Source organism: Callospermophilus lateralis, chromosome 10, assembly GCF_048772815.1.
Source record: "Callospermophilus lateralis isolate mCalLat2 chromosome 10, mCalLat2.hap1, whole genome shotgun sequence".
NCBI classification, from domain to species: Eukaryota; Metazoa; Chordata; class Mammalia; order Rodentia; family Sciuridae; genus Callospermophilus; species Callospermophilus lateralis.
In genome coordinates, this window is record NC_135314.1 from 57497289 (window position 1) to 57515085 (window position 17797).

The following is a 17797-nucleotide window of genomic DNA, read 5'->3' on the forward strand; positions in this document are numbered from 1 at the left end:
TATATGATCCAGTGATCACACTCCTTGGCATTTATACAAAATAACTAAAATCATCATTCTATAGTGATATAGCCACATTAAGGTTTATAGCAGCACAATTCACAATAGCCAAATTATGAGACTAGTCCAACTGCTCATTAATAGATGAATAGATTAAGAGAAGGTGATATATACACAATGGGGTTTTGCTCAGCCATGAAGAATTAAAAAATATGGCATTTGGAGGCAAAAGGATGAAAACGGAGAACATCATACAAAGAGAAATAAGTCAGACTCAGAAAATCAATTGAATGTTTTCTCTCATGTGGAAACTAGAGCAAATTAAGGGAAAAGAACGGAGGGGGGTCAGATATCATAAATACAGAGAAACAATATCAGTGGAGTATAAGAAGGAGATTGTTGGGGAGGGAGAAGGGTTGGGAAAGTAGAGGATATGCAGAATGAATTCAACAAAATTATGCTATGTGCATGTATAAATATGCCACAGTGAATTTCACCTTTATGAGTATCTATAATAAACTAATTACAAATAAAGATATAGAAGGAAGATAGAGAAGGGGAATGAGGGGTGTGGGGGAAAGAAGAAGTACCAGAGACTGAAATGGAGCAAATTAAATTCCATACACATCTGATTATATTATATTATTATATGTAACTATAATTCACTAATAAAAGCATTCTAAAGACAAATAGAAAACAACCAGCCCTGTCTCATACATTTCTTCCCCCCATCCTGACAATTGAATTCTTAAGATGAAGAACTGTTGGTGGGACTATAAAGTATTAAAACCAAAGTTCAAAAGTCTTTTGATGGGGCTGGGGATGTGGCTCAAGTGGCAGTGCGCTTGCCTGGCATGTGTGCGGCCCGGGTTTGATCCTCAGCACCACATACAAACAAAGATGTTGTGTCCGCCGAAAACTAAAAATAAATATTAAAAAAAAATTCTCTCTCTCTCTCACTCTCTCTTTTAAAAAAAAGTCTTTTGATGGATTCACATGTTATAATAAATATATTTGACATTTAAAAATAATTGTTGCATAAATATAATTCATTCATTTTCATTTCCATAAAATTCAATTGAATTTATGTAATACAGTCTATATAGGCTAATGAACATTGAATTTTTTGGGGGGGATTTTATCACAAAAAGTTATCTATGTGAAAACATCATCCTAAACAAAGTCTTACAGCAAACAAAAGCAGAAAAAAAGTCTTTTCAATTACATGACAAAGGTAGGTAATACCCCTAATATATTAATAGCTTTTACAAATCTTTACAAGAAAGGTCAGCAATTCTGCAGGAAAATGGACAAAGAATAGAAATGTCACAGTACATAAAAGCTGTTCAATTTCACTGAAGACACAAGAAAATTCTACTAGTATAATGGCACATCAATATTTACTGAACAAATTGACAGGGATCAAAAGTTTGATTAACACTATTGTTAGAAAGGTTGTGGGAAAATAAGCATTCTCAAACAGTGCTGGTGGGAGTATAGTTTGATGCAACCTTTGTGGAGGGCTATGACCTAGGAATAAGGAATTAAAGTAGACTTTTAACAGAATAAAATCCAAAGATCTGATATCTGGTTGGATTATGCAGTTCTCAGCCTTTCTCCTAGTGTAGATCTCCAGAAGAAATGTAAAGACTTTCTGGAGGGTGGTAACATCATTTGAGTTTCTAAACACAAATTATAATGTGCATGTCTCAATTAAAAAATACATATTTTTAAAAAAAATCTGGCACATATGAATACAATACAATGTACCATAAACCAAGATAATACTTATAATTATCAAATATGGAGCTATCAAACACATATTTAAAGTAACTACATTCAACATGTTCAAAGAAGTAAACAAGAGAGGCAATTTAGCTTTAAAAGACCCAAATGGATAGTCCAAAACAGAAAAATAAAATAATTGAAATTAAACTTCATGGTGGATCTACATTATATTAGTTGGAGAGAGAATTAGTGATCTCTAAAAGCCAAGTCAAAAGAAAAGGAAATCCAAGGAGAGAAGATACAGAAAATATAAAATCAATCAATCAAAAAAGTATAATTGTAGTATCACCCTAACAACCTTCTAATAATATTAGAAGTGGGCACTCTACCTCAAGTTTGACATCAAAAAAGAATAAATATTTTAAGTTTGAATTATTATTTTTCTCATCCTACATTCAATCAAATGAAAATGAGGGTAGGGATTCTAATTTTAAAGACCTCACTTAAATATTTTAAAAGAAACGTAAAATGTAAAAATTAAATAATACTAATCAGAAAGAAAGTTTAATTACTTACATTCCATATGCTGAGTTTACAGCAAGACTAGTAATCTGTTGAGGAGGCTCACCATCTACCCACACCAACTGAATAACAAGTTCTGCTTGATATCCTGGAGGCATTCGAACTGGTCGTGTCTTAACGCTATATGAAAGAGAAAAAAATAATTCTATCACATACAGTTTAAGTAAGCATACCTATGTTTTTCTTGAGAATTTAACTGAATCATCCTACAGAAATATTTAATATAGCCACTGGGCACATCATGAATATGGACATTATTTTCTAACTTTCTCATACTCTACCAAGTCTCTTACGATTGCTAGTCACTTCTTTAACACATTTTGTTCCATTGTCCCAGATGTGGAACAACTATAAAAAAAAAAAAACACCCAATACTGGAATAGTAAATACTGAAATAATTATGTTTTTAGAGGTCTAGTCCCTTGAGAAAAATAATAGGTGAAAGACTGGTGCATTAGAAAAAAATATACTTCAAATATATTTTAAAACATATATAGAGAACTTCAACTCTAGATTATGATTTTCAACCTATTTTAATGCAGCTATATCAATTGTCTTGAAATATTTGCAAAATTCAACACTTGGAACTTAATGGTTAACCTTATGCTCAGTCAGGCCCACAACTTTAACTGTTCTTTATCACTTCCTTTTAATTATTTTATTATATAATTATTTTCTATGTAATAATTGTTACAGTATAAATTGTAAAGTATAATAATAAAAAGAATGACCATTAAACTACTACCCAACTAATGTTTTAATCATCCAGTACCTGAATTCCTGCTCCTCTAAATCTACACTCCCTAATCCAATTGATAGTAATTTTATTAAAATTATTCACTACTATTTCTCTCTTATACTTAACACCCAATCAATTATCAAATGCTACTGATGCTACCTTCAAAATGTATCTAGAACCTGATAACATTTTTTGGGGGGTGGGGTACTGGTAACTGAATTCAGGGGCACTCAACCACTGACCACTGAAACATATCCCTAGCCTTATTTTGTATTTTATTTGGGGATAAGGTCTCACTGAGTTGCTTAGTGCCTCGATATTGCTGAGGCTGGCTTTGAACTCAAGATTCTCTGGTCTCAGCCTCCGGAGCCACTGGGATTACAGGCATGTACCACCACACCCGGCAGAACCTGATAACTTTTTATTCTTCAATTGCTTCCATACTATTACAGCTGCTAAACAAATATATAGGATGTCTATTTAAATTTAAATTTCAAATAAACAATAAATAGATTTTTACAAGTATATCCATTGCAACATTGAGGATTGTTATGGTTTAGATATGAGATGTTCCCCAAAAGCTCATGTGTGAGACAATGCAAAACAGTTTAGAGGTGAAATGATTGGGTGATGAGAGCTTTAACCTAATCAATAATTCAATCCCCTGATAGGGATTAAACTGGGTGGTAATTGTAGGAAAGTAAGGTAAGGCTGGAGGAGATAGGTCATTGGGAGTATATCTTTTAGTTGTCAATGGATCTTTTACTTTATTTATTTATATGCAGTGCTGAGGATGAACCCAGGGCCTCACAAGCCAGGAAGTGCTCTGCCACTGAGCCACAACTCCAGCCCTGGTGGTATATCTTTGTAATGTATATTTTGTCCTTGGTGAAGGGAGTTTCTCTCTCTGCTTCCTGATACCATGTCTCCAGTTGCTTTCCTCTACCATACACTTCTGCCATGATGTTCTGCCTCACCTCAGGCTTCAAAGAATAAAGTTGGCCATCTATGGACTGAAATCTCAAAAACCATGAGCCCTAAAATAAACTCTTCCTTCTCTAATTGTTCTTGTAAGATCTTTTGGTCACAGCAGTGAAAAACTGACTAAAACAGGGATATAGTGATACCAAAAAATACTTATTATCTATACAAGCTTTAAATTTAAATGGGTAGCTAGCATTTTATTTGTTAAATAGGGCAGCTTTTAACTTTTTTTCTCTCTCTCTCTTTTTTTCCTTTTGGTACTGGGGATTGAACTCAGGGGCACTCAACCACTGAGCCATATGTCCATCCCTATTTTGTATTTTATTTAGAGACAGCAATCACTAAATTGTTTAGCACCTGGATTTTGCTGAGGCTGGCTTTGAACTTGCAATCCTCCTGCCTCAGCCTCCTGAGCAACTGGGATTACAGGCATTTTCCACCACACCTGTCTAACTTTATTTCTAATTAGTTTAGAGCAACAGTCACCTAACTGATCTCATAGCTTTTACCATTCCCTCCATCTTCCAATCCACTTTCAATACAGTTATAAAAATTATCTATTTAATATTTAAACCTGATCACGTCAGTCAAAAACTACAAAGACTCTTATTCTCCATTTAGAATAAAAGTCAAGGTCCTAAAATGGCCTATGATTGTCCAATCTGACTTCGTCTCCTACTACCCGCCCTTTCCCATACCCCTAACTACATTGACCTCGTTATTTTTCCTTGAACACGCCAAGCACTTTAAGGCCTTTACTCTAGCTGTTTTTTTCTGCCTGTAACATTCTTTGTCCATATATTCTTTGGCTAATTCCCTCACTTTAAGTTTTTCTTTAAATCTCATCCTCTTAACAAGACATATGTGACTAGAGTCACATACAGAGTAACATAGGCAAAATTTTTTTAAAAATCAGATTATTGCATAAGCATGAATATATTGATGAGAATTGTAATGTTGCTAAAAATTAAGAGTTGATGATTGAAATACTTTTTAATTAGCTAATACATATGGCAGACTAAATTCAGCAAAGGAAAGGGACTTAGGAATGAACGCCAATGTACACTTTAACAAAGTGTGGATTATATACAATTTATAAACCTACTCAGAATGAAATTCACTTAATAATACTACTTGCATCAGTTATGCTTCATGGTTCTTAGACCCTAAGCACAACATAGGATTATGTTAATTTTCCCACTTTGATTCTCTTTATTTGATTCTCTTAAGATTTTCTTTACTATTTTACAAATCAATACTTCTATTACACTTCAACAATTGTTATTGCTCACATCATCTCCACTATGTTTGTTGATTTCATTGGTTTTAGTCTCTCATCAACATTGAAAAAATTATTTAACTTTAAAGAAAAAAGGTTTTGGAAATTAAAAGACTCATGCTTTCATGAAAATCTTCTAATTTAACAAATAGATCTACAGTGCTTTCTTGTACTTTTGTGTTCTCTTTCCAGTTTTAATTTTAAAAGAAATCAAATAAGCAAAGTGATATAAAGGGAAAATTAAATATATAAATTCATAACATTATGAAAGTTTTTTGTCCTCCCACTCATTAGTTTTTTTTTAACTTCATAAGAAAAATTTGGGGAGAAAAATTAAGAATTACTACTAATTGCATAGAATTTGTTCCTAAAATCTTATCTCTAAATTTTCTGTTTTCGTAAGAAATGAGGAAACTAGATATCTAAAGTTTTTCAATGAAAAGACATGTATATTTTCATATGGGGCTTAGAGAAATTCCTTATTTTGGCTTAATTCTTCATTCAATTAACACTAGAAACATTTGTTTTGACAGTAGAGAAGCAGTAATACTTAAGTCATGGGATATTGTCCTTTATGATTCCTTTATACCTGTAATACTTTATACCTTATACTAAAAAGTGCAACAATTAAGATAAATATTATTGTAGGATTTATTAACTAGGTTTTTTTGATAATGATGCTAAACTTTGTTAAAATATATTGAATAATAGCAACAGTTATAGAAAAGAAATATTATACAATATGGTAGCAATCATGAGAGACATTTTATAATACATTTTCTAAGAGTAAATAGTAAACTTGGTTTTCTTTTTATTCTAATAAGGTTAAAAAATTCATAAACTTATTTTTGCAACTGAAAAATACCAAGCAAGTGTACAATTTTTGCCATGCCAAACTTCCTATTCCATCAAAGCCATGTTTTCCTTAGGATCTTTCTGGTATATACAGAAATGTATAAATAAGTAAATGAAGGATGAAAATACTTTGCCCTTTTCATGGATGTTAAAGAAGAGACCAGGGTACCCTTTGGTGGATTGAAAATCACTTGACAACAACTTAAGAGAGAACAGTGAATTTATTCGCCACAGTTTTCAAGAATTATATGATTTATATGTAAAGTACTGTTAAAATTAAAAATTTTAAACCCTTACAATTTAAAACTCTTACTTGAGGCATGGGATACTGTCCTTTGTGACTCCTTCGCTAGCCACGGTGTTAGTGCTCCCTGAAAGACTCCTTGAAGGAGGAAGCTGGGTTGAGAGATCTGGAAATGGAGGACTTGTTTCTGGTTCAGGAGTAATAATATCTTCCACATCATACTGAAGTCGTACCTCTAATGACTTAATAAAAATCAAGTTTTAGTTTAACCTACATCATAATAATAATCACATTAATATATTTGATAGCTGTTAGTATTTATTTACTATTTTTCAGATTAATATGTTCAATTTCAACTTACAGTAGAGTTGACAGGTATCTCAAACTGAATTAAGTAGTGGATTATATGGAAAACTCAATGACAGTCACGGAAAAGTAATTTTTATCCTCCAGAATTATAAGAAAAATACCCTGACAGTGGAGATAAAGTTTTTCTATAATAAATATTTCTTAAGATAAACTATAAACTGCATTTCAATATATGAACAATAAATGAGAAAGCCATCATGATTAGTCCAATGAAAGAAATTAAACTGTATGTACATTTGTGTGTATGGGTTCATATTATTTGTACAAAACTTTTAGTTTAAAAAACTTTCCTTTCATTTTGTCTCTAATTCAGTAAAAGTTTTCCAAAAAAAATTCCACATTTTTAAAAAAATTTTAAACATTTATTTATTTATTTCGTACCAACATGACAATAGTGGAATGCATTACATTCATAATATTTTTGCATTACAATTCTTAATACACCTTTATACCACAATTTATCAAATCTCTGTTTGTATATAAAGTATGTTGACACCAAATGTACAACTTCATACATGAATTTTGTATAATGATGACTGTCTCCTTCCACTATCCTTGCTATTCCCCTTCTCTCTCCCTTTCCCTCCCACCCCTATTCCACATTTTTTATATTTGTTTCATATATTTGTTTCATACTATAGCTTTTACTTGTTTAATTTCATTAGCTTGAGCCTAATTACATAATGATGATTTTTATAGGTAATCAAAAAACATTTTTAAAAACTAAATTATTTTAAAATAGTACTTATGATTGCATTAAATGCTTTAATTAAAACTGATATTAAGGGTTAGAGATGAAGCTTAGTGGTAGAGTGTTTGCCTAGTAAGTATGAGACCCTGATATAATCCCTAGCACCTCAAAAAAACAATTGATTTTATAACAAATATATAATGTTAAAATGTACATTCTTGAGATTGAAAACACAAAAATGATAATATGAGGTATGATAATGATAATATAGCAATCTTACTAAGGTGACTGTTAATATCTTAAACTACAAAAAATCCAATAGTGATGAAAATAATAATTATTGATCATTGAGTACTTAAATGCTACTAATATTTTTATATAAAAAAAGCCCTATGAAATTGCTATTAGTACTTCCAGTTCATATTTATTTTCCATTTTATTTACACAGAAAATTATGTAGGAAATAAAAGTGAATTGTACTCAGATTCTAGTACTGCCTACAGCCTTGTAAGTGGCAGTGACACATAGGTATTCAATGGTAAAGCTAGAAGTAAAACATAGGTATGTATGATTTAAAGCTCAGGATTTTAATATAATATTAAAAAGTGATATTAATTTTAGCTATTGAGTTAGAATACTTATACTTAGAGTAAATAAATCTTCATTTTCTGGTAAAATGGTAAAGCAGACTAGGTCTATTATCTAGAGGTATCTTAAATTAGATTTAATTTATCTCATCAGAGCCTCATAATAAAATAACTACAATATTTCCTTGGTTTAAAAATTCCTCAACAAGACTCCAAAAGTTCAAAAAGTAAGACCAAAACTCAATAAACAGAATGGTATCAAACTAAAAAGCTTCTTCACACATGGAAGCAATCAAGAGTCTGTAGAGAGCCTACAGAATGGCTGAAAATCTATGCCACTTGCTCCTCAGATAGAACATTAATATCCAGGTTATATAAAGAGCTCTAAAACCAAATAACCCAATAAATAAATGGGCAAAGGAACTAAACAGACACTTCTGAAAAGAACAAATATATGAAGACATGTTCAACATCTATAGCAATTTGAGAAATACAAATTAAAGCCATACTGGGATTCCATCTCACTCTAGTCAGAATGGCAATTATACAAGTAACAAGAATACAAGTAACAATAAATGTTGGTGAGAATGTGGGGAAAAGGGTACACTTATATATTGCTTATGAGACTGCAAACTAGTATAATACTTTGGAAAGCAGGATGGAGATTCCGCAGAAAACTTGGAATGGAACCACCATTTGACCCAGTTATCTCACTCCTTGGATATACCCAAAGAATTTAAAATCAGCATACTACATTTTATATATTTATAACAGCAATTAGAGAAATCATTGAGGAAAATGAGAACCATATGATTTTTAATAGCAAGATTAGCTTAAAATACTAAGCTCATTTTGACACAGAAAGAAAGTAATTAAATTTTGATAGAGAACTGTTCTATAATTTTAAACTAAGCCATGTTATATTAAGTAATAAAATTCTGAATTCTGAATTACATTATGAATTATATTAGTGGTCACATGCTATACACACTTTTAAAAATATTTATCTTTTAGTTGTAGTTGGACTCAATACCTTCATTTTATATATTTACTTTTATGTGGTGCTAAGGAATAAACCTAGGGCCTTGTACATGCTAGGCGAGCACTCTATGGCTGAGCCATGACCCTAGCCCCACATACTATACACTCTTGATGGCTTAAAACCATACCAAGAAGTAGCCCAAATCTGATAGTTGCTTTCTTTTAACAATTGCAAGTGCAAAAGTTAAACTTTAAATAATAACTTACCACTATTTCTGTTGTAATTTCATGTCTGCTGAATTTATAAATTATGACATAGGCAGAGACTCCTGATACACAAAATATTCTGCTCTCTGGACACCAGTAAATCATCTGAATGGCATATGGATCTTCCTCTACAATTTCACATGTTTGTTTGCCTTCTCCTGCCTTCTGTTTTTCAAAGACTTTTGAAGTTTTTAGCTTGTACAACATCTGCAGAGTTACTGCAAGACATTGAAACACAGTTACTTTCTAATTAGGATATTGTTAAAGCTTATTCAATATTTATTAGACCACAAAAAACCCAAGTAAGGAAAATTACATTACATTCAATGTAATGATCTCATATCACTATAGTACTGGGAAGGAGACCATGGGGGAAGGGGGAACATTCTTTGAGCATCACCATCTATCAAGCAATATATATTTACCAAGAAAAGTTCTACAACATAGGTATTTTTTATCCTTCTTGACTGAAAGTGTGGTAAAGAAATTTTACAATGGAAATACTGAATATAATTCTTTTCTACAGGAGATTCATCAATCTTTTTTCATAATATCCCCTTTTGATTGCTAGATAAATGATTGATGCTACCCAAAGTGTTTAACGCACTTGCACTCAAAAAATAAAATAAAATAAAATAAAAAGTTACTTCTGCTGGATGAGAAACACTGTAATTTACCAGCCAGCAATATTTGGAAATCAAAGAATCTGTAATTATTTTAAGAAAGAGTTCTTCTGAATGACTCTGCATCAAAAAAGGATAAAATGTTATCTCATAAGCTTTGGATTTGGGAATTGTTTTCAAGAATATTTTGGGGGAAATATTTTTCCATTTGAGAACATGATAACCCATCTGAAGTTACAATTGTTTTCTGACAAAAATCTCAAAAAATCAAGAATTTTGCCCAAAGTGCTCAATCTAAATTTAATCATCAGAAGCATTAGTCAAAACCAAATTGAAGGTGATTCTTCTTTTGTAACTGTCCTGAACTAAAAAATATCAATGTCATGAAATAAAGACTTAATACATATTGATAACTAAATACTATCCTAACTAAATACTAAATAACTAAATACTATCCTAGAATTTCTTTTTTTATAAAGGATATTATTTGGAAAATTGGCAAAAGTTTAATAAGATCTGAAGATTATGAGATAATAGCTTTGTATCAGAAGTAGTCTGGTTTTGATAACTCTATTTAGGTTACAGAAGATAAAACCCTTATTTGTGTATTTAGGTATGTAGCATTAGAAGAACATGGTGTTTACTCTCAAATGGTTTAAAAAAGCTAGATACATATTATATGTGCATCTTTTGTTTGTATATGTGTGTATCAGTGTGACAGAATGGTAGGAGAATGAAAAAGAAGAAGAAGAAAAGGAGAGGGAGAGAAGGAGGGGAAAAGGGAAAGAAAGTAAAATTGACTGGGGTGGGGAAACATGTAGGACAAACTGAAATTTGGGAAATCTGGATGAAACTTATACAGCATGTCAGATTATTTTTCTTTTTACATTATTCTGTAAATGATCTCTTTAAACAATATAAAACTAAAATAGTTTCTAAATTGGCAATGGATATAATAAAAATAGTGTTTTATTAAAACTAACTTCTTAACATTATTATGCATGCTAAGGGGTGCTATGCCTTCTAATAGCTGCAGAGTTAAAGGGTCCTCTTTCATTTTAGAAGCTAAGGAATGACTATGCATTAATTTTGTTCCAGGAATAAACTCAGATTTGCATGAAAAGATTCTTCAAAAGAAAATTTGTTGCCCTTTTGAGATTCACTTAAATCACTTGCTCTTTATTGTGAGAAGTCAGAAAGAGGCTCAGAATCCAAGGCTTTAGATCTTTTAATCTTTTTCTAATGCTGATGGTTTGCTTGATTGCTGCAGGACTCAACCATGTGGATAAGAGAATCAAGAATCAACTTTGTCCTTTGCTTTTTTCTGTTTATTATAGTCTGCCTCAAAGGCTCTTCATTTCTATAGCTTCAAATATAACTTTCATGCTGCTTTTTCATTAGTTTCCATTTCTGTTTGTTCTATCAGCTGGAAATTTGGATTTTCAGGTGTTACTGCAAAATTCAGGCCTCAAAACCTTTCATATTCCTTATTTCCTAGAGTTAACTACATTTTCCTGAATCACACATGCTCAGGAACTTAGAATCATTATCAATTTATTCATCTCATTCTATTCCTATTAAAATCTTAATTGTCTTTCAAAAATTCATATCAATTGTTACTCCATTAAAATGTAGTTCCTGGATCTACTAGGTCCGAGTTACTCTGCTATTTCTGATAAAAAATAGAATTTGGGTTGTACTACATTTACAATTCTTATTTGTTTTGCCTTGATTTATGTATATGCATTTGTCTTTTCTTAGGAGTGTAAATTTTCTAAAGAAAATGGGCATATTGAAGAATTAAGGATATTTGCATGTCCTTCAACATTGAGCATAATACTTTATTTATTTCTAAATTACACAATTTCAAGAATTTATAAAAAATTTTTATTATTATCAAATAATTTATTTTTATTTCCACAGGACTTAGTAAATGAGTGCAAATGAAAAGTCAAGGCTAGAGGGATAAAAGCACTTGTCCAAGACCATACAACCACGGAGGCAAAGGAAATTCCTTCAATACAGTTAATGTGACAAAAGTTTGATATTATTTTCTGGTGCACTATGCCCTTTGTAAATAAAATAGATTGCTGACAGAGTGACTTAGTCTTATTTGATCTCTATTATAGAAAAGAGCACTATATATATAATTTTAAATGATCTAACAATATAGGAAATAAATCTTTGTAACAGCCATACATTTAGGCTAAAAATATTACTTAAATGTTAACTGTCCAAACTAAAAAGTGGTGAATGCTACAAGTAAATATTAACCAAGTGTTTTCGATTATATAGGTATAAACTTAAAACTTACTTGCAGAAGCATCCCAAAATTTTATTGATCCATCTGCATGACTAGATAAAAAAATAGTATTAATTAAAGTACACCACATAAAAAAATCATCATCGCTCCAAATGTATAAAAATTTGAGTTATTGCTATTAATTTTTTTATTTTAAAATACAATTCTAATGAAAATCAATGAAAATCAATCAATCATTTCTAAACTCAAAACAATAGTTTATTTTTTAACTAATACACCAAAATCTAAATGTTGAACAAAGAACAATTCCTTAGATTTTACTGTAAGACTTTATATGTGATAGCAGTTTAAAATGGCCTATGGAAAATGAATGGTATTCTTAAGTAAAATTGCTTCTATTCAATGAAAAAGATAACAGATAATTTTGAAATTAGCGAAATATAAAAACAAATCACTAAGCCTATTTAAAATTGAGTCATGACTCATTAATAAATAATGTAATGTCAATTCTGTAAAAATTCATTAACCTCATAGATTCCCAGCTTTAAGTCAATCCCCAAACACCAAAGGCCTAATATCATCTCTGATATAAGGATGCTGACTCAAAATAGGTGGTGGGGTCCAGGGACGGAGGAGGTTCACCCAGTTGGAAAAGGAGAAGTTTGGGAAAGGGAGGGGGAATGGGAAAAACAGTAGAATGAATAGGACATAACTTTCCTATATTCATATATGAATACATGACCAGTGTAAATCCACATCATGTACAACCACAAAAATGAGAAGTTACATTCCATGTATGTATAATATGTCAAAATACATTCTACTGTCATGTATAACTGAAAGAAAATTTAAAAAATTATTGTATTGCTTTTTTAATTAATTTTTAAAAATTTAATTGACAATGGAATATATTATAATTCATATTACACATATAGAACACAATTTTTCATATTCTGGTTTATACCAAGTATACTCACACCAATTCATGTCTTCATACATGTACTTTGGATAATGATGACCATCACAATTTTTGAAAAACTCATTTACAAAACAGGAGATGTACCATTTTAAAGTATAGAATACTTTCTAGTTCATTCAATGAAATCAGCATTATCCTCAAACTAAAACCAGGGGAAAATATTTACAAGAAAAGAAAATTAAACACCAATATCCCTCATAAACATAGGCATAAAAGGGGACAGAGTTGTGGCTCAGTGGCAGAACACTTGCCTAGCATGCATGAGGCATTGAGTTCGATCCCCGGTACCATATAAAAATAGACAAACAAAATAAAGGTAATGTGAAAAAAAAACATAGGCATAAAAATTGTCAACAAAATATTAGCAAAGTGCCAGGTATCATGGTGCATGCCTGTAATCCCTATTAGTGGGAAGGAAGCTGTGGCAGGAGGATTAGGAGTTTAAGAACCACCTGGACAGCTTAGCATTACCATCTCAAAATAAAATAAAAAGAGCTGTGATAGGGTTAAGTGACAGAGTAGCTACCTCTCATATGAGACCCTGGGTTCAAGTCCCAATACTAAAATATTAATATGCAAACTAAATGAAGTACTTACTATCTCTAAGGATTTGTCTATTTTTGTTATTTCATATACATTATGTGACTTTTTGTATATGGTTTCTTAGTAAAAATGTTTTCAAAGTTCATGCATATTTCAGCATGAATTCAAAGTTCATTCCTTTTTATATCTGAATTATATTCATTGCATATGAATATATGCATATATATGCATTTTGTTTATCCATTCACCAGTTGATGGGCATTTGTATTGTTTCCACCTTTTGACCACTAGTTACAGCTACTGTGAACATTCACATACAAATTTTGGCTTAAAAAACTACTTTCAATTACACATGGTCCCTGATTTAATTTTTTTTGACTTTACAGTGGCTCAAAGGTGACATGCACTTCATAGAAATCATACATTAAATTTTTAATTTTGATCTTTTCATGGGCTAGTGATAAAATACTCTTTCCCATTGCTGAGCAATGGCAGCTAACTGCAGTTCCCAGTCAGCTACTCAATCAAGAGAATAAACAACCAACACTCTCTTCTGTACTGTTTAGTACGTCAGGTTTAATAAATGCATTTTTGATTTATAATATTTTCAATTTATGATGGGTTTATTAGGATACCTTTCCATGATAAGTTAAGAAGCATCTATATTATGAATATATACCTAAAAGTGGAGTTGCTGGGTCAACATGGGAATTCAATTTCACTTTTTGAGGAGATGTCAAAATGTTTTCTGTAGAAGATGTACCATTTTACATTCTCACTAGCAATGTATGAGCTTTCAAAAACTTGTTCTTTTCTAATTTATCATTGTGTTTTTAAAACCTATTCATTAAATTTATTTTTTAACTGATAAATTTTTATGGGTTACTTTGTGATGTTCTCATACAATTATACATTTTATAATGTTTAAATCAGGTAAATATATCTATGTCTTCAAATATCATTTCTTCATGGGAAAAATATTGAAAAGACTTTCTTCCATCTTTGTGTTTTATATGGTATTTTACCATTCTCTGTAGTCATCCTACTGTGCAATAGCATACTAAAACTTTTTCTTCCACACAGTAAATTGGTACCCATTTATCAAGTACCTTTTCCTCCAATATTCTCTTCTCAACCTCTGGTAACCACCATCTACTCCCAACTTCCAGGAGATCAGCTTTTTAAAAATATTCCACATTGAATGAGAACATGTAATACTGTTTTTATGTGCACAGTTTATCTCACTTATCATATGATCTCTAGTTCTAACCATATTGTCACAAATAACAAGAATTCATAATTTTTAAGGATATATGTACCACATTTTCTTTATCCAATCATCAGGTAATGAACATTTAGATTGTTTTTCTATTTCTTAGTGACTATGAATACTGCAACAATGCTCACAGGTGTGCAGATGTTGTTTCAACATACTGATTTCATTTCCTTGGATATGTACCATGTAAGGGGATTTCTGGATTATTTGATAGTCTATTTTTAAATTTTTGAGGCACTTCCATAGTGTTTTCCATAATGGATATATTCATTTATATTCCCACAAATAGTGTGCAAGGTTCTCTTTTCACTACATCCTTGCCATACTTGTTATCCTTTGTCTTTTCAATAATAGCCATTCATACCGGAGTGAGATATTGTGATTTTGATTTGTATTTCCATGATGGCTAATATATTGAATATTTTTTCATATATATCTTGACCATTTGAATGTCTTCTTTGAGAAATGTCTGTTTATGTCTATTTCCATTTTTAAATCAGGCTATTTGCTTTTTTGCTATTGAGTTTTTGAAATTTCTTACATATTTTTTAAAAAATATTTATTTTTTTAGCTTTTAGGTAGACACAATATCTTTATTTTATTTTTATGTGGTGCTGAGGATCGAACCCAGTGCCTCACGCATGCCAGGTGAGCACGCTACTACTTGAGCCATATCCCCAGCCCCCCAAATTCCTTATATATTTTAAATATCAACCACTTGTGGAATTTATAGTTTATAAAATTTTGTCCTCTTCTCTAGGTTGTCCTTTCATTTTTTTGATTTTTTTCTTTTGCTATATAGAAGTTTGTTACTTTGATATAATCTCATTTATTTTTGTTTCCTATGTTTTTTGTATCTTGTTTGAGAAAAAATTCTATCCATTCCAATGTCCTGAAGAATTTTCTATATTTTCCTTCTATTAGTTTCAAATCTTACAATTTGATTTATGACTCATTTTGACTTGATTTTTTGAGAAGATCTCATTTCATTCTTCTGCATGTAGTTATCTACTCTTCTCAATATGATTTATTGAAAAGACTATTCTTTATCCAGTGCATGTTTTTAGCCTCTTTGTTGAAAATCAATTGACTATAGATATGCCAGTTTATTTCTGGGCTTTCTATTCTGTTCCATTGGTTTGTGTGTTTGTTGTTTATGCCACCCAGTGTGCAGTTTTGATTATCGTAGCTTTGTAGTATATTTTGAAGGTAGGTAAAATAACTTCTCCTGCTTTGTGTTTTGCTTATATTGTTTTGGTCATGTGGAGGTTTTTCTGTTGTTATTGGTGTTCCATATATGAAGCAAGCACTCTACCAACTGAGCTATATCCCCAGTCCCTATATATTTTAATTTTTTTTAATATTTATTTTTAGTTGTAGTTGGACCCAATATCTTTATTTCATTTATTTATTTTTATGTGGTGCTGAGGATTGAACCCAGGGTCTCGCACGTGCAAGGTGAGCACTCTACCGATGAGCCACAACTGCAGCCCCATATATATTTTAGAATTTTTTTTCTAGTTGTACAAAAAATGTTATTGGTGTTTTGGTAGGGATTGCATACATTGACTCTATAGATTGCTTTGTGTAGCATGAATAATTTAATAATATTGATTCTTCCAATCCATGAATATAGGGTGACTTTCCATTTTTGGTGTCTTCTTCAATTCCTTTAATCAATATTTTGTACTTTTCATTATATAGCTCTTTTACCTCTGGTTAAGTTTATTCTTAGGTATTTTGTTTTTTTGTCTACTGTACATGGTACTGCTTTCTTGATATCAATTTCAGATACTCTGCCATAGGCATATATCAACACTACTGATTTTTGTATGTTGATTGTATATCCTGAAACTTTGCTGAATTCATTTATTCTGATCATTTCTCGGTGGAGTTCTAAAAGTTTTCTTGACATAAGACCATATCATTTTTAAAGCAACAATGTAACTTTTCCAATTTGGATGCCCTTTATTCTTTCTCTTGACTTTTCTGGCTACAACTGTCATAATTACCATTTTGAATAGCAGAGATAAAAGTGGGAATCCTTGTGTCATTCCAGATCTTACAGAGAAATCTTTCTGGTTTTCCCCCATTCAGTATTTTAACTGTTGACTTATTTATATATGGGGTCCATTATGTGGATGTATATTCCTTTCATAACGAATACATAATGTGTTCAGCATTTTTATCATGAAGGGATGTTGAATTATATACTTTTTTTGCATCGATTGAGATCATCACATGGGTTTTGTCCTTTACTATGTTGATGTGGTATATTTACTGATTTGTGTATGCTGAACCATCCTTGCATTCCTAATTGAATTCCATTAGATCACAGTAAATAATCTTCTCAACATGCTATTGGATTTTAGTATTTCATTGAAAAAAAAATTTTATCTATGTTCATCAAGGATATTGGTCTACAGCTTTCATTGTGTGTCCCTAGATGGTTTTGGCCTCAGAGTAATTCTGATCTAATAAAAAGAGGATGGCAAAATTTTATCCAATTTTTAAAAATAGTTTCAGAAGAATTGGAAATAGTTCTTTAAATGCTTTGTAGAATAAAGCAGTAATGCTATCAGGTTCTTATTTTTTTTTAAGATGAAAGAATTTTAATTACTGTTTCCACCTTAATAGTCATTTAAGTCTGTTCAGGCATTCTATTTTTTCATGACTCAATCTGGTAACATGTATGTGGTTAGGAATTTGTTCATTTCCTCTTTTTGAGACTACAGAATTTCCTTCTATTCCGAGTTTGTTGAGTGGTTTTACCATGAATAGATACTATTTTTCTTTTATCTAATTCT

The 17797-nt window shown here is 31.1% G+C and overlaps 1 protein-coding gene across 4 annotated transcripts in view; it reads right to left on the reverse strand.

The window, feature by feature from the left end:
* Stxbp5l (syntaxin binding protein 5L) overlaps positions 1–17797 on the reverse strand; it is a 326234-nt gene that overhangs the window by 108909 nt on the left and 199528 nt on the right. For all 4 annotated transcript variants that reach the window (XM_076867719.2, XM_076867717.2, XM_076867718.2 and 1 more), the window contains exons 14-17: positions 12244–12284; positions 9307–9524; positions 6481–6653; positions 2305–2430 (exon numbers count right to left, since the gene is read on the reverse strand). In XM_076867719.2, coding sequence (XP_076723834.2) covers positions 2305–2430; positions 6481–6653; positions 9307–9524; positions 12244–12284 — 558 coding nt within the window. The remainder of the gene's footprint in view (positions 1–2304; positions 2431–6480; positions 6654–9306; positions 9525–12243; positions 12285–17797) is intronic.